The following is a 27,701-nucleotide window of genomic DNA, read 5'->3' as shown; positions in this document are numbered from 1 at the left end:
AAGGAGGAGATTGGTGGCCAAGGACAGAGATTTCAAGTCTAATTGTGGTGATTATTGCTGTGTGTATTGTGTGGTGTTTTGGGACTGTGTTTATTTATGGAAAATAAACATGTGACTTTTATAAAGATGTGGTCTCCGACTGGTGGTGTCCGGGCGAGTCTCGCATATATATGTATATGTATGTAGGATGCCTTGAGGGACCGGAAGGGGGTTTATGCCCACCCTGGATCACGTGGGGGCCGCCATCCTGGTTGCTTTGGGGGCCACGGGTAGGGGGCTTGGAAGCTCAACCCTGTAGGGACCCGTGGTCACCGGCAGGGGGCGCCCCAATGCCTTGGGGACCCTGGACCTCAGCACTTCCGGCACACCAGGAAGTGCTGGGGGGAAGAGGAGCTTCCGGGTGCGCAGCCGGCACTTCCGCCACACTGGGGCGTGGCTAGGACTGATTGCCGGGAAGCAGCTAGAGCCCATCCGGGTTCCTATTTAAGGGGCCGCCTCCCTTCAGTCGAGGGCGGAAGTCGGGTGGAAGAGGATGGAGCTGGAGTGAGGACTTGAGGTGGCCAGGAGAAAGAAAGGCACAGTGACTGAGAGGCCTGAACATTGGGGGAATCGGTGCTGGAGGCACTGGGGTTGGTAGTGCACGATTAAAGACTTGTAAATATTGTAAATAAACGGTGTGTTGGGTGATGAACAAGATGTCTGTCTGTCTGTGTCCGGGCCAGCGTTCACAGTGTGTACTGTATAATATTAACAATAAGAGCAGCTCACTACTGAAAATGGTAAATATAGGAGATAGTCAGAATTGAACCGGGGACTCTTGATTACAAGCCAGCAAATCTTACCGCTACACCACAGAAGCTGTTGTATCATTCTTGAATCTTTTGTGAAAGTGTTTATTTGATCTTTGGACTACACACATTCTATAGTTTATGCCTACATTTTGTAACATTTATTACTAAAATATGAAAAAGTTTCTGTTTTAACAATGTGTTTACACAGATTACTGTAGAAACGGAACACACATGAAATGCAGGTGTTCCAAATAACAATCTATTATTTCCACTCTAAAACTCCAGCACTTCACTCCCAGATAATCAAACAAGGCACAAACTGGAAGAACTTAGTGAACATTCTGCAACAGTGGGGAAAGGAATAGCAGACTGCTTGCTGCTTGTCTTAATCGGAACATTTACAGGACAAAATACACCGATGGAGTGGTGCGAATGGATTTAAGGTGGGCCAGATTTACGAGTTTTCTCGTAGGCTCTGGTAATTCCAGTGTTAAAACGTTGCAAATACAAAAGAACTTATTCCAACTAGGGAGCCATCGCCTCCTAAAGGAACACACCCCCTAGTGGCTACACCTTCAACAGCACAGATGAGTTGAGTTTCGGCAGTTTGCTAACAGATGCCTCAGTAAATTAATCCAGCACTTTGAGAACGTTTCCCAAAGACCAAGTAGTAAGGTTTTGGGGCATTTCACCCTCTATGGTATCTTTTCTTTGATACTCGGGCTGGTGCAGACGTTCTGATAGAAAGGAAGAAGAAACAGAGGTGGGTGCTTACCTGTATGTCAGTAAAATTTGGGGCAGACTGGGTTCTCTGCAGGATCTCGAGGTTCTGTAGCAACTTGCTGAGGTCGACGAGGCACGACTGACAGTGGGTGAGCTCTGGAATTGTAGGAGAGTTGAGAAAGGTAAGAAAAATGTCAGGAGAGAGAAACCTTTGGGTGAACTTTAGAAAACTGTGACAAGAACGGGACATTCAGCCCAACAAGCTCCTCCATCTTGTTCTTGTAGATTTTCCTAAAATAACATCAAGTCAAGATCTGAAGGTCAATAAAGTCCTACTGACCACCACACTACTTGGTTGCTAATTCCAAGTGTCTATCATTCTTTGTGTAAAGAAAAACTTCCTAATGTTTGTGTGAAATTTCCCTTTAACAAGTTTCTAACTGTGTCTCCGTGTTCTTGATGAACTCAATTTAAAGTCACCGCCTCGATCCACTGGACTAATTCCCTTCATAATTTTAAACATTTCAATCAAGTCCCATTTTAATCTTCATCTACTTAAACTGTGAAGGCTCAACTCTTGCATTCTATTATGTGGCTTGTGTTTTCTTGGCGTTTCCCCCAGAGGTGTGCCCCCCCTGTCAGTCACCATCAAAGGGTCTGCCCTCACCCCAATTTAGACAAAGGAAACACACAGTCCCTTGCGGTTCATTGAAAGCTCTGGCATTGGTGAGTTTTGTTTGATTTCTGACTAATATTGTGCTTTTATGGTTACTTGGATTTTGAAACCCTTTGTTTTTTTTTTATTTTTCTTTGCATTGTGCATTGAGACTTTGCCAAAAAGGGTAATCCCGCAGCAAATGACTCCCTTTGCCTTTTGTGCTCCTTGGAGCTTTCTTTTGTTAATACAGTGTTTCGCACAGTAAATCATTTTACTTATAAAGACTGTACGTTTGCCATTTTTTATGACTTGCCAGTGTTTGACAGTTTTCTCCCCTGTAGTGGGCAATTTTAACATACTTTGGAGGACAACCACGTCAGTTTGCTTTCTTTAAAGTCCTAACACCATTTCGGAGAGTCTGAAGCTCTACACCTGTGAGCAAGAAAGCAACAATCTCCTCACATCAGATGCCTTGTAACCACTTAATACACACACAGATGGGAGATTCCGAGCAGTCAGGTGGGCAGCCCGACCAGGAGAGAAGAAGAAGCCAGATCCGAAAGTGATGGCCGGAGTGGATGGACGGACAGCCCATCAAAAGATGATGTCGCTGGGGACTCTATATTCCCCCAGGACGCTAGTCGGCAGAGGCCCTGGATATTGGTGTCCAGTACGGTACCAGTAGGGCAAGCTAGGTAGTGTAGTCTGGCAACACAGCCCTGCTGAGGTCCATGGGTGCTTCAAGGGGGCGCTGCAGGGAGATGCGTTCCCTAATAAGTGGGACTTCTGTATGACCCAGAAGTGCTTCCAGCGGGAAGTGGCCCTGGCAGCAGAAGTACTCCCGGGTAATTAATAGAAAGGACAGAACTCCCTTATCCAGGCGAATTGAAGAGCAACACTCAACTGGTGGAGGGCCGTGCGGTGGTGAGAACAGAGTATTGTGGAGTGGAATCGTGGAAAGAAAACCTGTGATTTGTGCTTGTGCTACTTTGAGGTACTGTGTGAAATAAAGCTCCCATTATTTGAACCTGGGACGTGTGTCTTCGTGTTTGAGGGTTTGGAGCCTGCTGATGCCCCTGGTTCAATTACAACACATAGATTACCAGGAGGCTCTCTGTCTTAGTCTCTGGTCCAGCTTGTTTTAGAGGTCACAGAAATATAAGGTAGTGGAAAAATATTATAAAGTTATATCTACCTATCTAAAGATAGCTGTGATTGACTATTTAAAAAAGACAGAGGTAGAAAATAATATATTTGATAGATAGATAGATAGATAGATAGATAGATAGATAGATAGATAGATAGATAGATATGTGAAAGGCACTATATAATATAGATAGATAGATAGATAGATAGATAGATAGATAGATAGATAGATAGATAGACATGAAAGGCACTATATGATAGATAGATAGATAGATAGATAGATAGATAGATAGATAGATAGATAGATAGATAGATAGATAGATAGATAGATAGATAGATAGATAGACAGAGAGTTGTGAAAGACATTACATAAATAGATGAAATTTAAGGCACAGGGGTTGATAGTAAACGTTGAAAGTGAAACAAACCAGAAATAAAGCATGTAGGTTTTGTTCCCAGCAGGCAGTCATTTCTGAAAATGAGCAGAAGCTGCATGGGGTCCGATACTTAACTGCATCTTGCAGGGGGCGCTCTTCTCCTGTACCAATGTTGTGAAAAGCAGTGGGTCAAGTGGGTTAATCTCTCTGACAGTCTCTGCACTAATACAATTGCTGGACTGAAATCAGAGTCAGGGGTCTCCAGTGATCAAATGGTGGCACTAGAATGACTTACCCTCAGAGCACTTGTCCATGTCGTCCGACTCCTGGAGCCAGGCTGCCACCTTGCTTTGCCCATTGCTGTATGAGGTGGGGAGGCTGCTGCATCCTTGATGCTGCCATGGCAGACTGCTGGGTTTCACCTACAAACCAGCAAATGAAGTTCAGTTGACATTTGAGCCCCTGTTTTCCGATTCCACTCTAAATGCAAGCTTAACAGTGGTTACCTGTCCCTCTGTTACCGGCAGGCCTGGATCTGCATTTGGTGAAGGAAACCCATGGAAGCTGGAGTCTCTAGGTGAGCGTACAATTTCATTTTGCCGGTAGAGGCGGTGGTGTCTCAACTTCACCACCCAGGCATCAAAAACCTCCTGAGATTTTACCTGCCAAGAAAAGCCGAGGGGGAAAATTTCAGATAAAAGCCCATCCACCCTCACTCCTGGAGGGTGGGCTGAAGGACACAGCAGAGCCTACCTTCAAATGATAGATGTGATCTTCTGTGTCCAGATCGATCCGCCGCAGTTTCTTCTTGATTGACATCACTGACAGGCCAACGTCGATGCTGCCGTGAAGCTTTCCTTTCTGAATCTTAACCAACCAAAGAAAAGCAAACTCAGAATCTGCTTCAAGACCTCCTGCCACTCAACCCCTACCTGCACCATGTGTCTGTCAGGTGACCCATTTTAAGCTGACTCTAAACTACTGGATCTGCCTGGCAGTGCTGCCACCTGGAGGTGTTAACCTGCTCTGCACCTCTTGCCCATTAAAATATTTATCCTGGCAACAGCCTTGTCTTGAGGTTTGTAGTCACCCTTGCATCTGTGTAATGTTAAAGGTATTATATACAGTCATGTGAAAAAGTAAGTACACCCCATGGAAATTCACCATGAAATTCCTTTGCCACCTGCTCTCCATTTCCCTGAATATACAGGAGGTTCCCCAGCTGTAGAAGACCTCCTATGTGGTCCCGGTGCCATAGGAAGTGCATTCCTGTGATCCCAATGACTTCATCCATCATGAAGACCTTTGATAGGTTGGTCCTGAAACAGCAATGATCCCCAGGCTTCAGAACATCTGGATCCTCTGCAGTTCACATTATCAGCTGTGGATGATGCTCTGATCTCCATGCTTCAAAATGCCTACTGCCACCAGGGCAAAGGTGGTACCACAGTCAGCATCATGTTCTTTTTTTTTTTAGTGCCTCATCGACACTGGAATAAGCTCAAGGCTTTGAGTCTTGATGCCCCCCACAATCTCCTGAATCATGGACTACCTGACCAACAGATAGCAGTTTGTGAGGCTGAGGAACTGTGAGCCAGAAATGATGGTGTGTGATACTGGAGCACCTCAGGAAAATGTCCTGACTTTCTTCTTGTTCACCCCTCTTTCAGTCCAATATCAGCACTGGCCATCTGCAGACTCCTCCATCATAGGTTGCATTAATAAAAGAGATGGGTCGGAGTACAGGAAGGTTATGGAGGACTTCATCTCATGGTGCAGGGACAACAAGCAAGACAAAAGAGCAGGTGGTGGGATTCTGGCGTGTCAGGGAGCCTCTGAGACCACTCACCATATAGGGGGACTGAACATGGAAGTGGTGCAGAGCAACAAGTCACCTGGGGTTCCACATAAACAGCAAACCGGACTGGTCTGACAACACAAGAAGGGCCAGGGCAGACTGGACTCCCTAAGGAGACTCAGGTCTTTCAATGTGTGCAGCAAACTGCTGGAAATGTTCTACCAGTCCATAGTAGAAAGTGTGGTGTTCTATGCTGGGGTCTCCTGGGGAAGCAAGTTGAGCTCAAAAGAAGCACAATGGCTGAACAAAACTCATCAGGAAAGCCTGCGCCATCAAGACCCTGGACACAATAGAAGCTGTTGTGGAAAAGTGGACGATGGCAAAATACGGATACCATCATGAAAAATTCCCTCTAGGAGGCGCTCTTTTAGCCACAGACTTGTTTCACGATGGTGTGCTAAGAAGCAACTCTGGGGGTCTTTTCTGCCTGCTGTGATCAGGCAATTCAATGGTTGCACCTGACGTACTTGTTAAAATTCATTTTGAATTGGCTGCGCAATATACGTACATTTATACAGTATACTGACTGATTGTCTGTATCCTTGTATTTTATGTTCCTGCTGCTGTATGCATCCTGATTTTCAATTGGGATTAATAAAGTTTATCTAATATGATCAAATCTAATTTGTTGACTTTTTCAACATATACTGTACGAACAGGCAAACATTAAATCTTCATGTAAAGATAAAGGTGAAGTAAACGTTAAGTAAAGGTCTGTAACATCATGAAGCTCGGCTATTCTTATCAATACAACAGGCCTCTCTTCTGATATCACCCAGAATACTGTAGAGTGCCTTGCGAAAGAGTTTGTCCTGTTTTGTCACATTATAATCTGGAATTAAAATAGATTTTCATTTGGATTTTATATAACGAACTTACCAATACACAGTAGTCGAAATTGTTGAAGTGGAATGAAAATAAAATACCATATATATCCATAAAAAAGAGGATACGCTGAGATGTTATGAATGCAAATGTACTCACCCCCTTTGCTATGAAACCCCTAACTAAGATCAAGCCCAACCAATTCACTTCAGAAGTCACCTGATTAGCTGATGGGGATCCACCTGAGTGCAACAAAAGTGTCACATGATCTGTCACATGATGTCTGTCATGAACTGTCTGCCTAAGCACTAAGCAAGCAACATGAAGACCAAGGAGTACTCCAGACAAGTCAGAGACAAACGTTGTGGAAAAGTAAAGATCAGGGTTGTGTTATTAGCAAAATATCTCCCAGACTTTGAATATCCCATTAACTCTTTTTCAGTTTTCTGAAAAGCACACATACAGTAAGTCAACATAAAATGTCTGTTGCTATGTGCTGTAGCTGCTGTTGGCGCCTGTTCGGCATCTCTGGCAGCAGTGGCTGTGCAGGGGTGCCTCGATAGTCAGTAGGAATGCATGATGGGCTGGCAGCCTGACTGTCTTCACACAAAAGGTGAGTGGCGGTCGCAGAGTGATGCAATATGGTTTGTACCTCTTGTCATCATAAGTGGTGGTCCTCCCAGGCGAACGTTGCTGTATGCGCATCAGCTACACGAAAGTGTTCAGCGCCATGATCAGCTGGTCATCCGATCAGATGATGCTGGTACCTCACTTTCGTTTTCGATATCCATCTCCAGATCACTTGCATCAAACTCAGAGTCCGACAAGTCAGAGTCCTATTCAACGGAATTACATAAAACATCCATGGAGTATTTTGCTTTGCACATTCGCTTTGGTCTCTCGCCAGATGTTGATGCCATTTAAGAGGTTGTTTGTTCTTCGCTACTCATGCACGCGTAGGGAATCAAAGCAAAATCAACAAAGCTATGTAACTGTCCTACTAGCAAAGAGAGTTGAACTAAAACGTAATTACGAGTTTTGTCGCAGTTTACCCCTGAATTTTGACAAAAGTCGACATCAGCCCTGAAAGAGTTAGGGCCGGTTTATACTTCACGCTTAGAACGTGTATGCGCCCTCTTCATGGCTGCCATGTGTTCCCAGCGTTCATTTCACGCGTCCTCTGAGCAGGTCTTCAGAAATTAATGCGATTCATGCATGAGATGCTGTACCAGCAAAAAGTCGGGGGGCGCAGTGTGCTAAAAGTCGGAACGTGATGTCAGAGTCTCTGTCTACTATCGACATGTGACAGAAAGCCGCTTTGAGGATCGATGTAGGCACTTCGATGTGGTGAAGCAAAATGCCGACATACAGATGCATTTGTGGTGCTTTTATATTCAAGCGTCGCATAATCCCGATCGTAATGACACGATACATTTTAAAAGTCTCACATACCATGTCTCACAACAGCAACATAATGTACAGCGCTGTATTTGAGCCACTGAGAAAAAAATAAAGGACACGGTGAAAACGTGGATTTTGTGATTAAAGTGGAAATTTCGGCTTTAATCTCGAAATATCCACTTTAACCTCGCAGTTTACTTTATTATTAAAGCAGACCGCCGTAAACGTCACCCCAGTTTTTAATCGCTACGAGCTTCTTGGACCTGTCAGCAGCGGCAAGCAGCAATAGATCACCACACAGAACACATTAAATGTGTGATATTCCAACTCTCTGCACATTTAGAATCTTTAGATTTATACTTGATATCAATTTCATGATGAAATGCATTAAAGTGTGTATGTTACATTTTACATAAAATTTTGTTTAAATAATGAATACTGTTAATAATTACACACATGGGGGTGACGCAGTGGCCGAGCGATAGCACTGCTGACTCACAGGGAGTTATGTTGCTGGTATTTCCTGCTTGTATTCCACACTGTGCTCCGGTTTCCTTCCAAAGATAAGCAGATTTGGGGATTTGGTGACGTTAAAATGACGCCAGTGTATGTGTGTGTTTGTATTCACCTTACAATGAGCTGAGGCCCCGTCCAGGGATTGTTTCTAAACTGTGGAATGGTCTTCCTGCTTCCATAAGAGATGCCCCTTCAGTCTCAGCCTTTAAATCCCGGCTGAAGACTCACTACTTCAGTTTAGCACACCCTGACTAGAGCTGCTGATTAACTGTACAGACTGCATCTCTGTTGTTAGTTATTAGCACTAAAACATAAGTAACATGATAGTTAGAATTGAACACTAACCCTCACCTATTCTGTTTCTGTTCTCGTTACCCAAATGTGGCAATTGGTGCCACGGCCCACCTGACAAGTTGTTTGCCTGCCTATGGTAAAGTCATCCCTGATGGAGGATCACAGGAATCATGGGAAAGAGGGGTCCTTTCTTTGGAGCAACGTTTTAGCCGTGGCATGGCCAAATGGGGAGGCAGCTCGATGGATGAGGTCTCCAGGACTCTAAAAATATCCAAACCTAATTATGTCATATCATCTACTGTTAAACCGTACTTCTAAAATTTTTATTATTATGCTGTCTTAAGGAATTGTTCTGATCTGTGTATTGTATTGTATTGACCCCCTTCTTTTGACACCCACTGCACGCCCAACCTACCTGGAAAGGGGTCTCTCTTTGAACTGCCTTTCCCAAGGTTTCTTCCATTTTCCCTACAAGGTTTTTTGGGAGTTTTCCTTGTCTTCTCAGAGAGTCATGGCTGGGGGGCTGTCAAGAGGCAGGGCCTGTTAAAGCCCATTGCGGCACTTCCTGTGTGATTTTGGGCTATACAAAAATAAACTGTATTGTATTGTGTATTGTATTTCTCACTTGTGCCCAATGCTTACTGGAATGGACACATCCCTGAATTGATGGATTTAATCAATAAACATCCTTTGTCACAGATATTGCTGTAAGGTGTCATCGGAATTTAATAGGAATTCTAGGCAATTCACAACACAGAGAAGCCGAACATGTTCTCACCGTGATAATATCTCGCACTGCCACCTGGTGGATTCCTCTAGATTTACGTAAAGTACGCGCACAACACTACAATGCCTGCGTAGCAGGAGCGTCTGCTGCAGCATGTCGCGTCGCGTGAAGTATAACTCCGGCCTTAAAGCTATGATAACAAAATGGAAAGAATGTGTTACTACACAAACCTGACGAGAAAAGGAGCAGACTGGGTAAGGAGGGCTTTAACTCTTTGAGGGCTGAATATTTTTTCCCAAAGATGTCAGTTTCCTGAAATTGTTTTATACATACAGTAAATCAACATAAAACGGCTCTTGCTGTAGTTGATATCGGTATCTGTTCACAGTTTCTGGCAGCAGCAGTTGCGTGGGGCCAGGGGTAGAAATCGCAGTGTGACCCAATCCAGTTTGTACCTCATGTCATCATAAGTGGCGGTCCTCCCAGGAGAACGTTGCTGTAAGTGCATCAGCTACACAAATGTGTTCAGCACCGCGATCAGCTGATGCTGGTACCTCACTTTCGTTTTTTGATCTCCAACTCCAGATCACTAGCATCGAAATCGGATTCTGAGAAGTCTGATTCAACGATAGTGCGCAAAACATCACCCATGGAGAATTTTGCTTTGCCCATTCGTTTTGGTCTCTCACCAGATCTCTTTGCTACTCATGCACGCGTAGGCAATCAAGGTCAGATCACTGAAGCTAACTTTCCTTCTAGCAAAGAGAGTCAAACGAAAACAGTTTCATCGCAGTTTACAGCTGATTCCCGTCCTCTACCCCTGAAGAAGTCGACATCCGCCCTGAAAGAGTTAATCAGATGCAATAAAGACACCAAGGATAACACTGAAGATCCATTAGCAGACCACTTTAAGCTGGGTACTTCACAGAGTGGGGCTTAATGGAAGAGTGGTCAGCAAAAAAACATTGTTTAAAGAAAAAACAAATAAGAAAACACGTTTGAAGTTTGTACCAACAGAATATGTTGGACTTACCAAACACTTGGAAGAAGACTTTCTGTTCAGATGAGACTTAAAGGAAACTTTTTGGCCATCATGGGAAACACCATGTGTGGTGCAAACCCAACATTTCCCATCACCCCAAGAACACCATTCCCACTGTAAAGCACGGTGGTGGCAGCATCATGCTGTGGGGACAGGAATACTGGTCGGGATTGAAGGAAAGATGGATGGCACTAAAAAACGGGGCAATTCTGGAAGAAAACCCATTTGAGTCTGCCAGAGATTTGAGACTGGGATGGAGGTACACCTTCCAGCAGGACAAGGAATGACCCTTGACATACTGATAAAGTGACACTGGAGGGGTTTAACACTAGAATCCCTGAAGCCTACGAAAAAACTCATAATCCCGGCCCAGCTCAAATCCCTTTGCACCTCTCCATTCAGTGTCTTTTGTGTTGTAAATGTGTCGATCAGCACAAGCAGCAAGCCACCTGCTATTCCATCAGTCGGGCAAAAAGCTTTCCCAGCTCAAGTCTGTTTATCTGGGTGTGAGGTGCCTGGAGTTGCATAGGGTAGATAATATATCGTTATTTGAATATATACATTTCATGTGTGTTCCATGTTTAAAACGATCTGGATAAGTGTAGGATGACAGGAAATGCGAGGCAAGAAATGCTGAACACGTAACAAAAACAGAAACTTTTTTCATGTTATAGTACTAATGACAAAATTTTGTCATGGAGTGTATAATGTGCGAAAGTCCAAATATCAAGTAAACACTTTCACAAAAGGTACACGTATAACAAAACAAGTGTGCTTTTATTCCAGAATATAACGGAAGAATTTGGAATCAGGTTAGGGTACGATGTTGACACGACCGCTAGGCTGGTGCAGAGGTTAGAACTGCTGACTCGTAATCAAGAGGTTGCGAATTCAATTCCAGGCCCTTCCTAGATTTACTGTTTTGAGTAATGAGTGCTCTTATTAATGATATTATAGAATAAAAACATACATTTGATTTGAGTCTGTGTAAATTTATGGTACTTGTAAAAGTTCGCGTTTTTTTTTATTATTATTATTCAATTATTCAGTTTTATTCTCTCAGTTGCGTTCACGCTCCCCCCGATCTGATACAGATGAGGATGAGGGTTCTACATCTGAGAAAGAGAACAGAAGCTAAAAACCTCCACTCACACATAAGAACAAAGCAGCTGCACCAGCTGTGAAGGGGAAAGATGGCACCATTTGGATGAAGCAAGAGGTCAGGCATCATCCTGCCAGTCAGTCTGCCACACGCATGTCCTTCAACAAAACAGCAGGGCCTACTGAGCTCGCCCGGGATTACGACTTCATCTGTAGTCTTTGGATATTCTAGTGTTAAAGGGAAACATCTTGGAATGGCCGAATCAAAGCCCAGACCTCAGTCCAATGCAGAATCTGTGGCATGACGATGGCTGAACACCAAGGCAACCCATCGAACTTGAAGATGTTGGAGCAGTTCTGCCTTGAGGAACGGAGGAAAATCTCATTGGCTAAGTTTGCTAAACTGATAGAGACAATCACCAGGAGGCTTCCATCCATTCATTCATTATCCAACCTGCTATATCCTAACTACAGGTTCACGGGGGTTTGCTGGAGCCAATCCCAGCCAACTGCCAGCAGGAAACAAACCCCGGGCAGGGCGCTAGTCCACCGTAGGGCGCTCACACACACACACACCAAGCACACACTATGGGCAATTTAGGATCGGCAATGCACCTAACCTGCATGTCTTTGGACTGTGGGAGGAAACCCACGCAGACAGGGAGAACATGCAAACTCCACGCAAGTCTCCTAACTGCGAGGCAGCAGTGCTACCTACTGCGCCACCGTGCCGCCCCACCAGGAGACTTGCAGCTGGAATTGCACACTCAGGATTTATGGTTTATTGTCTTTTTGTCACAATAAAAAAACAAGTTACACGTTTAATGTGGTAGACATGTGTCAATCAAATGGTGCTACACCCCCAAAAATCCATTTAAATTTCAGGTGGTAATGTGACAAAACAGGACAAACACCGAGGGGGCTGAAAACTTTCACACAACGCTGTATATGCCTAATCCTCAGAAAGCTGTTTCTTTTTTTAAAATACCTACTTTGTTCTTAAATGACAATTTACAAACAATGGCCAAAATATCAAATACTATGATACAGCTTTTGACAGCTGGAAGAGTTCATCTGGTTGACCAAAGGACCCCAGAGTTCGACTGCCGTCTCAGGGAGGATAAGTGGCTGATTTTGGGGGCAAATGTCCTTAACAGAGACAAGCAGTCAGATGCACCATACCAATGACACGAGAAACACAAAGAGAGGATGACTCTGATATGGAAATTAAAAAAGCCAAAATGGAAGAAAGTTCACCTCGACCCACCGCCCAACTCCCTCTTCTTCCTCCTTCTGTATCACTCAGTTAAGTAAAACATTGATGAAAAACAGCACTTACTTCAATGGGTGACTTGGAATACTTCAGCATCCCGTTATCCAGGGCAAAGAAGCGCTGCAAGACAGGAGGAAAAGGCTTTGGTCACAGAGGCCACAATTACATTAAAAACTCATCGGGACAGATAAAGGCAAACAAATGAAACATTACAGTCGTATAGAATGACACAAATGTTGGTTTTCACAAAGTTTGCTGCTTCAGTGTCTTTAGAACTTTTTGTCAGATATTTCTATGGTAGGCTGAAGTAGAATTACAAGCATTTCAGAAGTTTCAAAGGCTTTTATTGACAATGACATGAAGTTTATGCAAAGAATCCATATCTGCAGTGTTGGCCCTTCTTTCTTTTTCAAGACCTCTGCAGTTCCCCCTGGCAGGCTGGCAATCAACTTCTGGGCCAAATCCTGACTGATGGCAGCTCGTTCTTGCATAATCAATGCTTGGAGTTTGTCAGAATTGGTGGGTTTTTGCCTCCTGAGGATTCACCACAAGTTCTTAATAGGATTAAGGCCTGAGGTGTTTCCTGGCCATGGACCCCAAATTTCGATGTTTTCTCCCCCAAGCCACTTAGCTCTTTTACTTTTACCTTATCTTGGCTGGTCAATTTACAGTGACAATGGCCATTTCCCGATTTGAAGGGACACTTCCCACTTTGGCAAATTTCAGGCTTTGGCCGTAAAATATATACAGGTGCCGGTCATAAAATTAGAATATCATGACAAAGTTGATTTATTTCAGTAATTCCATTCAAAAAGTGAAACTTGTATATTTGATTCATTCATTACACACAGACTGATGTATTTCAAATGTTTATTTCTTTTAATTTTGATGATTATAACTGACAACTAATGAAAGTCTCAAATTCATTATCTCGGAAAATTACAATATTGTGAAAAGGTTCAATATTGAAGACACCTGGTGCCACACTCTAATCAGCTAATTAACTCAAAACACCTGCAAAAGCCTTTAAATGGTCTCTCAGTCGAGTTCTGTAGGCTACACAATCATGGGGAAGACTGCTGACTTGACAGTTGTCCAAAAGACGACCATTGACACCTTGCACAAGGAGGGCAAGACACAAAAGGTCATTGCTAAAGAGGCTGGCTGTTCACAGAGCTCTGTGTCCAAGCACATTAATAGAGAGGCGAAGGGAAGGACAAGATGTGGTAGAAAAAAGTGTACAAGCAATAGGGATAACCACTTGGACCCTGGAGAGGATTGTGAAACAAAACTGTGGGGGAGATTCACAAAGAGTGGACTGCAGCTGGAGTCAGTGCTTCAAAGACCACCAGGCACAGACGTATGCAAGACATGGGGTTCAGCTGTCGCATTCCTTGTGCCAAGCCACTCTTGAACAAGAGACAGCGTCAGAAGCGTCTCTCCTGGGCTAAAGACAAAAAGGACTGGACTGCTGCCTAGTGGTCCAAAGTTATGTTCTCTGATGAAAGTAAATTTTGCATTTCCTTTGGAAATCAAGGTCCCAGAGTCTGGAGGAAGAGAGGAGAGGCACAGAATCCACGTTGCTTGAGGTCCAGTGTAAAGTTTCCACAGTCAGTGATGGTTTGGGGTGCCATGTCATCTGCTGGTGTTGGTCCATTGTGTTTTCTGAGGTCCAAGGTCAACGCAGCCGTCTACCAGGAAGTTTTAGAGCACTTCATGCTTCCTGCTGCTGACGAACTTTATGGAGATGCAGATTTCATTTTCCAACAGGACCTGGCACCTGCACACAGTGCCAAAGCTACCAGTACCTGGTTTAAGGACCATGGTATCCCTGTTCTTGATTGGCCAGCAAACTCACCTGACCTTAACCCCATAGAAAATCTATGGGGTATTGTGAAGAGGAAGATGCAATACGCCAGACCCAACAATTCAGAAGAGCTGAAGGCCACTATCAGAGCAACATGGGCTCTCATAACACCTGAGCAGTGCCACAGACTGATCGACTCCATGCCACGCCGCATTGCTGCAGTAATCCAGGCCAAAGGAGCCCCAACTAAATACTGAGCGCTGTACATGCTCAGACTTTTCATGTTCATGCCTTTCAGTTTGCCAACATTTCTAAAAATCCTTTTTCTGCATTGATCTTAATTGATATTCTAATTTTCCGAGATACTGAATTTGGGACTTTCATTAGTTGTCAGTTATAATCATCAAAATTAAAAGAAATAAACATTTGAAATACATCAGTCTGTGTGTAATGAATGAATCTAATATACAAGTTTCACTTTTTAAATGGAATTACTGAAATAAATCAACTTTGTCATGATATTCTAATTTTATGACCGGCACCTGTATATTCTCTATGGGGAGTTTACTGGCCATGGACCTCAAATTTCTATTTTTTATTCCCTGAGCCACTTAGTTGTCACTTTTGCCTTATGGCCCTGTGCTCCATCATGCTGGATTGTTCATTGTTAGTCACCACACTGTTCTGGGATGACTGGGAGAGGTTGCTCTCAGACGATGTTTTGGTCCCATTCTTTATTCATGGCTGTGTTCTTAGGCCAAATTGTGAATGAGCCCAGTGCCTTGGCTGAGAAGCAACCCCACGTGACATGAATGGTCTCAGGATGCTTTACTGTTGGCACAGTGACACAAGACTGATGGTAGCGCCGCTCACGTTTTCTTTTTTCCGGATGCCCCAAACAATCATTAAGGGGATTCATCAGAGACAATGACTTGACCCCAGCAGTCCTCAGCAGTCCAATCCAAGAATATCAGTCTGTCCCTGATGTTTTTCTTGGTTTCTTTGCAGCCCTTCTTGACACCCACCAGGCCATCCTCCAAAAGTCTTCACCTCACTCACATGTACCTGCTGCCATTCCTGAGCAAGCTCTGCACTGGTGGTGCCCCAGTCCCGAGACATGAATAAAGAATGGAACTAAAACATCCTTCTCTTCTCCCAACCATCCAACAACAGTTTGGTGACGAACAATGAACAATCCAGCATGATGGAGCACCAGACCATAAGGCAAATGTGAGAACTAAGTGGCTCAGGGAACAAAAAATAGAAATTTGAGGTCTATGGCCAGTAAACTCCCCATCGAGAATACACATATTTTATGGTCAAAGCGGGCAAAGTGGGAAGTGTCCGGCCAAATCGGGAAATGGCCAATGTCGCTATAAATTGACCAGCCAATGTCCGATCTTTCCTTGATTTTGGGATTTGGCCAGCCAGTTTGCAAACTAGCAAAAAAAAGCATGAGCACATTTTGATGGGTCTGTATAATTTCAAACTTTAATACAATCCCTTTACTTTATGGATATCCATTATCACTTGTTACTGTACAACAAGATGAACTTTTATGACCGTTTCTTACTTCTACATGTGCAGCGATTTGTTGCGCACTTAGTAGTGCAATTGCATCGAGTGTAGCCTCGGCCGCCGCACAGTGATTGGGAAGACGCGATGGTTTGTAGTGATTTTTCTTCTGTGCCTACGGATTCCAGTGTGAGCAGTTTCTTGTGCAGAATGGAAAACTCACTTCTGGAACACAGTTGTTTGAGAACACCATGTTCTGTCCTCAGCATAATTACTGCATGCTCCTTCCAGCAATATGTGTCATCACACCCCACCACACATGTTATACGTGCCCTAAGACCTGACCTGTGAACTGAAAGCATTCATATAGAATACTATACAAATACGGGCAATACAGTACTCACAATGAAACCGCAGTGTCAGATAAGGAGAACAAGTCACAGAGGCAGGACCTCTTCTGAAAGGCAGCAGACGAACGGAATATTATCGTCACAGCATGGCACACATCGAATTTTGGCCAGGGATTTCCCGCCACTTCGCGAAATGGCCGTCCAAAGTAGCCTATACACTGGTCATTTCTAGTAATCGGACTTTGCCAATACAAAATGTGAAATGGCTGGTCCATTCAGGAACTGGCAGAACTTTGTGTTTTGGCCATAACATATATATATTGTGGAGGCTGGCCCAGACACAGACAAGTGGACATGTTGGCGTCACCCAACACATGTTTATTTACAGTCATATTTAAACAAGTGCACCCCAAAACCCCCTCAAAGTCCCCAAAGTCCAGGCCAACCTCGAATGCCTTTCTCTTCTCTTCAGGCCACCTCCTTGCCTCCTCCCAGACCTTGTCTTCCTCACTCCCGACCCCAGCCCCTGAATGGAGGGAGGCGGCCCCTTTTAAAAGCACCCGGATGTGCTCCAGGTGTATTCCAGCAATCTTCCACTGACACGCCCCCATGTGGCGGAAGTGCCGGCTGCATCCCTGGAAGCACTCTGGGTGTCCCTGCATGTCTACCCCCCAGCACTTCCGGGTGTGGCAGAAGTACTGAGGTCCAGGGCTTCCAAGGCGTTGGGATGCCCCCTGGCGGTGACCACGGGCCCCTACAGGGTTGAGCTTCAAAGCTCTGTACCCGTGGTCCCCATAGCAACCAGGGTGGTCGCCCCCACGTGGTCTGAGGTGGGCGTATGCCCTCTTCTGGTCTTCCAAGGCGTCCCAGCCGGGTCGCCCCCAGCCATCTGCGACAATATATATATATATTTATACTAGCAAAATACCCGCGCTTCGCAGCGGCGAAGTACTGCCTTAAAATTTTTATTAAGAAGAAAAGTAAACCTTTTTAAACTGAGGGTAAACATGCCAATAATTATTTGTTAAGGATCTCTTTGTATACCACATTGTCAGTTCGGCCCTCCGGTTGTAATCTGACCAAGCTGTGCGCTGAGCTTACTCTTGAGCATGTAACGTACAGTCGGCCATGTGAACAGTAATCTTGTGTCAAATCTCACAGCTTGGATTGCTGCTGTCATAATCGGTTTGAGTTTCATGGTTTGTTTCAATGACGACAGTATTTGTAGGACTTGTTGTGTTGAAGTGACATTCAGCATCTGTCAAGCGTTGTAAGTATACAACCGGTTTCATCGATAACTTTACATCCAGCTTTTGAGAGTTTAAACATTCATAAACATCAAAGTGTCCACTACTGAAATCGTCACCTGTCAATCTAAGATGTTTAAGAGGCATCGGCGGTTGTCGAAAGGTGTAAAATATTTGGCCATTTCGGTACACTTGAAAGCGACAACCGAACAATTCAGCGGCAGCCATCAACTCACATGAAGATCCACAGGTGAAGGGCTTAAGCATTTCACTCTTCTAGTGCTCCTGTGTAGTCTAATTATCTCCTGTACCGTCATCAGTCCACACCTTGAACCTGTCCCAGTCATTCAATACATAAGACACAATGGATATCAAGAGTGAGCCTGATATGGCCGTGCAATATGTAACACAGAGAATGGAAAAGGCAGGTGCCATCTCCAGGCATGGAAACCACTCGGTAAGTGACAGTTCTTTGATCGATGGTGATCACCTCGATAGACATGTTAATGGGGTACGGTTGGAACTATAAAGGAAATGGGTACCTGAACAATGTAAAGTAAGTCTAAAATACCTACACAATAACTATAATCGTAATAAACGAACAATAAAACAGCGGAGAAGCCGTGGATTAAATAAAAAGGCTGTAGTTATCAGCAGGGAGACGTGAATACCGTGGTGAAGCAAGGAAGGGAATGTAGAGACTGGAGCGACGGACGGCCTTATATAGGCAGGCAGCCAACAACGTGGGAGGCGTTGAGATGGGGGACCCAACGCCACCTCACATGGTGACCGAGCTGCAGGCTATGGACGTATATATGTATGTAAGTAGGATTCATTTAGCGTTGGGAACCTGCGTACCAAATTTCTTGAAGATGGGCCCATAAGTAATAAAGACCGTTGGAAAGTTCAATATGGCGGCCGACAGTGGCGTCATACCACCGAAATAAGTATATACATCGGTTTCGGTTAGCGCAGGGAAGCCGCCTACCACATTTCGTGAAGATGGGGCCATAAATAAGAAAGTTCAACATGGCGGACATTGTCCACTGTTATGACTGTTACGTGTAGAATTTCTAAATGAAACCTGCCCAACTTTTGTAAGTCAGCTGTAAGGAATGGGCCTGCCAAATTTCAGCCTTCTACCTACACGGGAAGTTGGAGAATTAGTGATGAGTGAGTCAGCCAGTAAGTGAGGGCTTTGCCTTTTATTAGTATAATATATATATATATATATATATATATATATATATATATATATATATATATATATATATATATATATATATATATATATATATATATATATACACACACAGTATATAGTCACGCATGTGCACATAAATGACAGGGTAAAGGGCTCTAGTGACTGTAATTCATTGTGTCTTAATGCCTTTCTCTCTTCCACCCTCTGCAGACCAGTTGATTGACAGTCCTCCTGGACCCACCTCTTCCTGCCAAGAGGACTGAAAACTAAAATGCTCACCATACTTCCCAGATATGCCCTGGACTCTTGACTGAAAAGACCTCTATATAATAATTATACAGGGTGGTCCAGATCTAATTATGCAGATCCAGTTCATCTGGATTGACTTTGATTTATGCGGGGACGATTCCAGTTCGGTGCGAAGATGATTCTTCATGTCGTCAGTTCGCACACTTCTCGATGGTCTGGGATTTTTCAGGTGATTTTCTATGTAATAAACTTAATAAGTTATAGCGTAATGAAAATTGCATAATTAGATCTGGACCACCCAATACATAGTTACTAGGGAGGTACCATAACTCTTTCTCATTGTCCTTTTGATTCTCTTACAATATATATACATGTACCCAGCAGGGGCTGCTCTTTATTCCCAGGGATGTGTTTCTTGAAGTACAATTGACTAAAACCAATACCATCCCTTTTGTACCCAATGGTTGACAATAATAATAATAATAATAATAATAATAATAATAATAACAGAGGAGAGAAATATGGTACAAGAAGAGACAAATATATTTAACTTGCTTGAAAAGATAACATTCGTTCCCAGAATACAATACATAATCCTGTATACATACATATTCAGGCCAGAGAGAAGCAAAGAGACATCACAAGCAAGTGGGAGAATACTGACACATAGCTGTCCCATCCAGCAGCGAGGAATGTCGGTGGCATAGTGAGACGCTTCTAATGTCGTGCTGGATCCTCATCATTATAAACACTCACACAATTGCATATTCATAGAATTCATGTCAGATACGGGTGGCTACCAGAAGAACTGGCTGGTTATTTATACCTTCACAGACTCTGTGTTTTTCAACCATATTGGTCAAGCAGACATCACCACTTTTTAAAATAACCTACTTGTGTCCTTCACATGTTTTCTGTTCATCTCCCTAACCTGAATTACAGCTGTCATTTGTCAATCTCTCTGGCAGCCTCTCTTTCTTGGCTGAAATGCATGGCTTTATGAAATAAATTTCACAAATTACATTTGGCACAAAATCTTTTTGCTACAATACATATACAGTATATGTATTATACAATATAATATATAAACTGCTCAAAAAAATTAAAGGAACACTTTGAAAACACATCAGATCTCAATGGGAAAAAGAAATCCTCCTGGATATCTATACTGATATAGACTGGGTAATGTGTTGGGAACGAAAGGATGCCACATCGTTTGATGGAAATGAAAATGATCAACCTACAGAGCCCTCAATTCAAAGACTCCCCAAAAATCAGAGTGAAAAAATGATGTGGCAGGCTAGTCCATTTTGCCAAAATTTAATTGCAGCAACTCCAAATTGTACACAGCACTTTGTATGGCCCCTGTGTTCTTGTATACATGCCTGACAACATCGGTGCATGCTTCTAATGAGATGACAGATGGTGTTGTGGGGGATCTCCTCCCAGATCTGGACCAGGGCATCACTGAGCTCCTGGACAGTCTGAGGTGCAACCTGGTGGCATTGGATGGACCAAAACATAATGTCCCAGAGGTGTTCTATTGGATTTAGGTCAGGAAAGTGTGGTGGCCAGTCAATGGTATCAATTCCTTCATCCTCCAGGAACTGCCTGCATACTCTCACCACATGAGGCCAGGAATTGTCGTGCACCAGGAGCCACTGTACCAGCATAGGGTCTGACAATGGGTCCAAGGATTTCATCCTGATACCTAATGGCAGCCAAGGTGCCTTTGTCAAGCCTGTAGCGGTCTGTGTGACCCTCCATGGATATGCCTCCCCAGACAATCATTAACCCACCACCAAACTGCTCATGCTGAATGATGTTACAGGCAGCATAATGTTCTCCATGGCTTCTCCAGACCCTTTCACTTCTGTCACGTGCTCAGGGTGAACCTGCTCTCATCTGTAAAAAGCACAGGGCACCAGTGGTGCATCTGCCAATTCTGGTATTCTATGGCGAATGCCAATCGAGCTGCATGCTGCTGGGCAGTGAGCTCAGGGCCCATTAGAGGACATGGGGCCCTTGGGTCACCCTCATGAAGTCTTTCTGATTTTTTGGTCAGAGACATTCACACCAGTGGCCTGCTGGAGGTCATTTTGTAGGGCTCTGGCAGTGCTCATCCTGTTCCTCCTTGCCCAAAGGAGCAGATACTGGTCCTGCTGATGGGTTATGGACCTTCTATGGCCCTCTCCAGCTCTCCTAGAGTAACTGCTTGTCTCCTAGAATCTCCTCCATGCCCTTGAGACTGTGCAGGGAGACACAGCAAACCTTCTGGCAATGACATGTATTGATGTGCCATCCTGGAGAAGTTGGACTACCTGTACAACCTCTGTAGGGTCCAGGTATCGCCTCATGTGACACCAGTAGTGACACTGACTGTAGCCAAATGCAAAGCTAGTGAAGAAACAGTCAGAAAAGATGAGGAGGGAAAAATGTCAGTGGCCTCCACCTGTTAAACCATTCCTGTTTTGGGGTCATCTCATTGTTGCCCCTCTAGTGCATCTGTTGTTAATTTCATTAACACCACAGCAGCTGAAACTGATTAACAACCCCCTCTGCTACTTAACTGACCAGATTAATATCCCAGAAGTTTCATTGACTTTATGCTATACTCTGATTAAAAAGTGTTCCTTTAATTCTTTTGAGCAGTATATATATATATATATATATATATATATATATATATATATATATATATATAGTAGCTGCCAAATAATACAAAGAGTACACAACACGTGTTTAACCCTAATTGGGGCTCATCAAATGTACACACTTTTACTTCCCTTTGAGGATATCAAACCTCGGATGTCAGCACCTGAAGCAAAACATCGGACATTGTACCACTTCACTTATTTGAAAAGGGTATTTACACTTGTGATTGGTCAGTAGTCAGCAGACATCTGCCATGCCCTCTCAGATGCAATAAGCATATAACAATATAACAGTATATATAGTATGGAAAAAAGAGATGAGCATTATAAACACAAAACATGTATTAACATATATATATATATATATAGAGAGAGAGAGAGAGACAGAGAGAGAGAAATGTTATTTGTTGGTATGGACAGGGGGGTGAAATTCGTATTCCTATTTGCTTGCTTTACCAACATGCAATATATCACCACTCTCTGGCACCACGATATCCAGGACTAAATTGACAGATAGAATTTCATGTTAGTTAGGTGGATTGGGGGAGATTCACAAAGGTATTAACAAATGAGAGGAGATGTGATGGCTATGCAAAGATATAAAGGGTGGGATGAACAAAAACATATCATGAGGAAGGCCCTATACAAATAAAATGTATTTTTGTCATTATTATGACTGGCTACTGGTAGATTTGGGTGAGTTTATTTATATGTAGGTATTGACAAACATAGTGGAGTAAATTCATATAGGGAGTGTCTGTTCAGATCCATGACATCATTAGCCCATGGATGTGTGTTAATGAATATAAAGAGTTGGATGGCTGTGGAACTGGGGAACTCACCCGCCAGGCTTGGGGCGTAACTTACATCCGCTTAGCTAGTGAATAAGAGAACTTAACGGATTTAGGAGTGTGGCTAAGAGTCACACAGACACAAAGTGCAGTAATTCCTTTTCAATTACAGTAAGATCACATACAACAAAGATTAAAAACTTTCAAGGGTTATTTCTTAGGAAGGTGGTGATCACAGCGAAATGAGACACTACCTTGTGCCAGCCTTTTAGGGGCCATTTCCGCTTCTTCAGCATGAACCCTTCATGTTTCTCTGGTTTCTGGACGTTGGTTTGGCCAATCTTGAGTCCTTCAATGATTTCCCAGCTGTCCCCTTCCTAAATGATCAAAAAACATTTATAATATAATATAATATAATATAATATAATATAATATAATATAATATAATATAATATAATATAATATAATATAATATAATATAATATAATATAAAACCCTGCTGGGGCCTCATCTGGAATCCTGTGTGCAGTTTTGGTCTTCTGTCTACAAAAAGGACAAGGCAGCACAAGAAAAGGTCCAGAGAAGAGCATCTGCGCTGATTCCAGGACTACAGGGGACGAGTTATGAGGAAAGATTAAAAGAGCTGAGCCTATGCAGTTTAAACAAAAGAAGATTAAGAGGAGACCTGACTGAAGTGTTTAAAATGATGAAGGGAATCAGTCCAGTGGATCGAGATGGTGACTTTAAAATGAGTTCATCAAGAACACAAGACACAGATTAAGTTGTTAAGGGGAAATTTTGCATAAACATTACCAAGAGTTTTTTCACACAGAGAACCACAGACACTTGGAATAAGTGACCAAGTAGTGTGGTAGAAGGTAAGACTTTTCCAAACTCGACTTGATGTTTTTTTAGAAGTATTAAGTGGATAGGACTGGCGAGCGTTGTTGGACTGAATGGCCTGTTCTCGTCTCAAGTGTTCTAATGTTCTAATAATATACCTTGCCTACATACTTTCTGCCACCCATATAATCTGTTTAAGGGTTGCAGGGTGCTAGTGCCAATCTCAACAACACTGGGCCAACAAGGTTTTGAGACAACCCAGTATAAGGTGCCAGTTCATTGCTGGGTCAACTTATGCACACGATTCCACTGGTCTGTTTGGAGCCACCAATTAACTTAATCTGTTAGTCTTTGGTGGATATGGGAGGAGAACCCATTAAAACACCTGGAGAACATGCCGACAAGGACAGAGTGTGAGACTCCAACCAGAAAAGCTTTATTCATGAGAAAGCATCACTCATCAGTATGACTCCCATAATACTGTAAATTAATATGACACAATGGTAAGTTGATAATTATATGCACTTTGGTGATGATTTTGTTTGGATTGGATGTACGTCTTTCTCCACGCACATGTAGAAACTTGATCACAATGGTAAAGTTATGATTAATCAGACTTTCCTGTTGTAAACTGGGCCGCTTCACTCCCCGTTTGCACAAAACAAGAGTAGTGAGCTGTGATCTGCTTTTTATGGGCTCCTGGTATGGTAGGGGGCAGAGATCTGTGCCTGCTTGTCAGAATCAGGGTAAGGTCTTGCTTTTGGTTGTCGTGGACGGGTGCCCCGCTACTTCTTCATTCTTAACACTTGTCTGATCACTTTGAACTTCTCAATCCATTCATCAACACTCCACCTTGGTAAAATGCTGTCTCCATATTGTGCTGAAGGGCTACTATGGATTTTGACCCCTGGTACACTTTCAGTCTATAAAGGGTGGATCACTGCTCACAGCTCTTCTGGGGTGTAATCAGAGAGTGGAGCAGCTATGTTTATTTCTAGAACACAACAAGAGAAAGTGACTGGTCAAGGACGGCACTTTACTGCTGTGACCACAGACACATCGTGTCTACTGACTCTGACCTGAATTTTAAATCATATATTAATCAGATTACTAGGACAGCATTTTTTCACTTAAGAAATATAATAAAAGTTAGACTTCTTATAACATTATAACATGTTTTCAGTCGGCTAGATTACTGTGACGCACTCCTCTCAGGACCACCCAAAAAAGGCATCAATCGATTACAATGAGAGCAGAATGCAGCGGCCAGAATCTTAACTAGGAAAAGAAAAATCGAGCACATCACCCCAGTCTTAGTGTCACTACTCTGGTTACCGGTGCCATTTAGAATTGACTTTAAAATTCTGCTTATGGTTTACAAAGCCTTCAATAATCTGCACCATCCTATACCTCAGAATGTCTGACACCTTACACTCCAAATCGTAACCTTAGATCTTCAAATGAGGGTCTGCTTTGAATTCCAAGAGTTAAAGAAGTGGTGAGGCGGCCTTCTGCTGTTATGCATCTCAAATCTGGAATAGCAGACCAATAGGAATTTGCCAGACTAATACAGTGGAGCACTTTAATAAAATGCTAAAAACTCATTATTTTAACATGGCTTTCAGAGCTTCATTTTAGTTTAATCCTGATACTCTGTATATGCATTTAATTATCATTATCATTCTTGGTAGCTCCATAATCCATACCAACCCCTACTTTCTCTGCTGTTCTTGTTGTGTTGATCTGAGCCCCCATCACCTGAGCCCCTCAAAGCACCGTGATGTTTAAATGCCACAGTCTACTTGAATATTGTTGCTGACCATGTCCATCCTTTTATGACTGAAGTGTCCTCATCTTCTGATAGCTCTTTCCAGTAGGATAACGTGCCATGTCACAAAGCTCACATCATCTCCAACTGGTTTCTTGAACATGACAATGAGTTCACTGGACTCAAATGGCCTTCACAGTCACCAGATCTCAATCCAATAGAGCACCTTTGGGAGGTGGTGGGATGGGAGATTCACATCACGGATGTTCAGTCGGCAAATTTGCAACAACTGTGTGATGCTATCAGGTCAATATGGAGCAAAATCCCTGAAGAATGTTTCCAGCACCTTCTACGCCATGAAGAATTACAGCAGTTCAGAAGGCATCAACAAAGTATATCAAATCAAAATCAGATCAACAGGAGGTCCAACCCGGTACTAGCTGGTATACCTACTAAAGTGGCCGGTGAGTGTATGTTGAAAACATCAACAATATCCGTGGGGTGTACTTACTTTTGCATGTGGCTGTGTAACACTTGAATAAACATGTCCCTACATTGATGGATTAAAGGCCAGAAGTCCAAATGGCCATCATCCACGTGAACCCTGAATATAATGAGGACTGATTTTGAGGTCATTTATGTCAGGTAGAATGTCTTGTGGGGGCCTGGTGGTCTCGTGGCCTTGGTACCCCTGCAGATTTTGTTTTTTTTCTCCAGCCGTCTGAAGTATTTTTTTTTGGTTTTTTCTGTCTTCCCTGGCCATCGGACCTTACTTTATTCTATGTTAATTAGTGTTCCCGAATTCTGTTGTCTTATTTATTTAGTCTTTTTTCTCTTTCTTCATTATGGAAACCACTTTGAGCTACATCATTTGTATAAAAATGTGCTATAGAAATAAATGTTGTTGTTGCTGTTGTGTTTCCACAAGTGTGTGGGAAAAGCTGTTTGGCCAACCCAAACAAACTTACCACAAAAGAACAGAAAATGATTGACTTACCCTCATACAGTATAATATGATGTAGTATAACATGTAGGTAGTTACGTGGTCTTGTTTAAAGCCTACGTCAACCAAAGAACATCACAGGTCCACCACCGTCATCCTTCACTTACAAACACGAAACAAGAAACACTCACCTGCCTACTGTCCCTCTGAGAGGACGCCACAGAGGGGGTGGTCTTATGCACCGGGGTCGAACTCTTGTGCAGAGGGGTCGAGGCTTTCTCCTCAGAACTCATGGCGCTGGGCCGGCGAGCACGCTGCTGAGAAGCCATTGGGAGCAGCAGCTCAGAAACACGCCAAGCTCAAACGGAAAAGCATTACTTCATGTTCAGCAAGGATGGAAGAGCCTCCATGAAAGGCCTGAAAATGAGAAGAAAAAAGAAACGTTAATGAATGGGTGCCTCTCTGGGAGTGTGCCCGCCATGTGGATAAGGGTCAGAAATTCACAGATTATCCTGTCACTTATATAACAGAGAGTGGGACTTGGTGAAGGGGTGGTCTGTACCTCTGGAGACTAGGCCGCAGCCTGTGTTGAGTTTGCATTTGCATCTGATTTTCTCACATTTCCCCAAGATTCATATTTTAGGCTTTTGGCGAGTTTTAATCGAGGTACTGCAAGGTTGTTCTTATATGTGCACTGCGGTGGGTCCATCTTGGGGTGACTCCTGCTGCGGATATAAAGAATCTACTCGGGTCTACGAGGGACAGTAGGTGTTTCCATGCAGGTGAGTGCATGAAGTAGTGCCCACCGCCAACATGGTCAGAGACCAAGCCTTGTGGTCTCAATTTTAGCAACAAATAAGTGAAAACCACAAACAAAATGGCCACCGACTAGCAATAAGTAAAACGCAGGGTGAATCAAAATTCTGTTAACATTTAAATGGCGGAAACAATTTATTCACAAAACATACTTCATATGTGCAAGAAGATTTACAGGAATGTCTCAGCCTGTTTGCCATCATGTTCAACACACAAAAAACAATGAGCGACAGTACCATTTAAAGCCTGGACGCGCATTTCACAGGCAGTAGATGATACCACAGTCTGTATTCGGGAGTGCTCTCCCCTCGACTTTCTCGTATACTCAGATACGGGGATGGATATTTGAGGAGTAAACCACAAGACAATGATTATATTTATTTTATGTTCAATAAGGAACCATCAAAAACAAATCAAATGAAATTACTAATACTAGCCAACTACGCCGCATAATCAGGCCGCTTTTTAAATGATTTTTAAGCACAGAGGAAAAAATAAACATTTGAAAAATCCGTAATTTAATAAACCACCAAGAAAAGTAACATTGCAACAATGCACGCTACGAACCAACATACAATTGTCCGTGACTGAAAACCGGAGGAGCGCCGTCGCGATTTCTCCTTCCAAAGCGAAGGACGGGGTTGAACGGCGCTCGTTTAGTACGCACTGCCCGCTTATGTGCCCACCCCCAACTCCCTACCTGAGTCGCTTTCGTCTGTGTACAGTCCACACGCACCAGTGAGTCACGTTGACTGTTAATTTTCCAAACACCGCCTCAGTCG

General features: G+C 43.3%; 1 protein-coding gene across 1 annotated transcript in view; it reads right to left on the bottom strand.

Moving 5' to 3' along the window:
- Positions 1 to 27,701, bottom strand: part of osbpl6 (oxysterol binding protein-like 6) — a 225,461-nt gene that overhangs the window by 99,625 nt on the left and 98,135 nt on the right. Inside the window, exons 2-8 of the mRNA XM_039757717.1 lie at positions 26,295 to 26,520; positions 22,804 to 22,926; positions 12,799 to 12,852; positions 4,449 to 4,562; positions 4,202 to 4,357; positions 3,991 to 4,117; positions 1,567 to 1,670 (exon numbers count right to left, since the gene is read on the bottom strand). Coding sequence (XP_039613651.1) covers positions 1,567 to 1,670; positions 3,991 to 4,117; positions 4,202 to 4,357; positions 4,449 to 4,562; positions 12,799 to 12,852; positions 22,804 to 22,926; positions 26,295 to 26,432 — 816 coding nt within the window. The 5' untranslated portion in view covers positions 26,433 to 26,520. The remainder of the gene's footprint in view (positions 1 to 1,566; positions 1,671 to 3,990; positions 4,118 to 4,201; positions 4,358 to 4,448; positions 4,563 to 12,798; positions 12,853 to 22,803; positions 22,927 to 26,294; positions 26,521 to 27,701) is intronic.

Source organism: Polypterus senegalus, chromosome 6 (genome assembly GCF_016835505.1).
Source record: "Polypterus senegalus isolate Bchr_013 chromosome 6, ASM1683550v1, whole genome shotgun sequence".
NCBI classification, from domain to species: domain Eukaryota; kingdom Metazoa; phylum Chordata; class Cladistia; order Polypteriformes; family Polypteridae; genus Polypterus; species Polypterus senegalus.
This window is presented reverse-complemented; position numbering and strand designations above follow the sequence as displayed.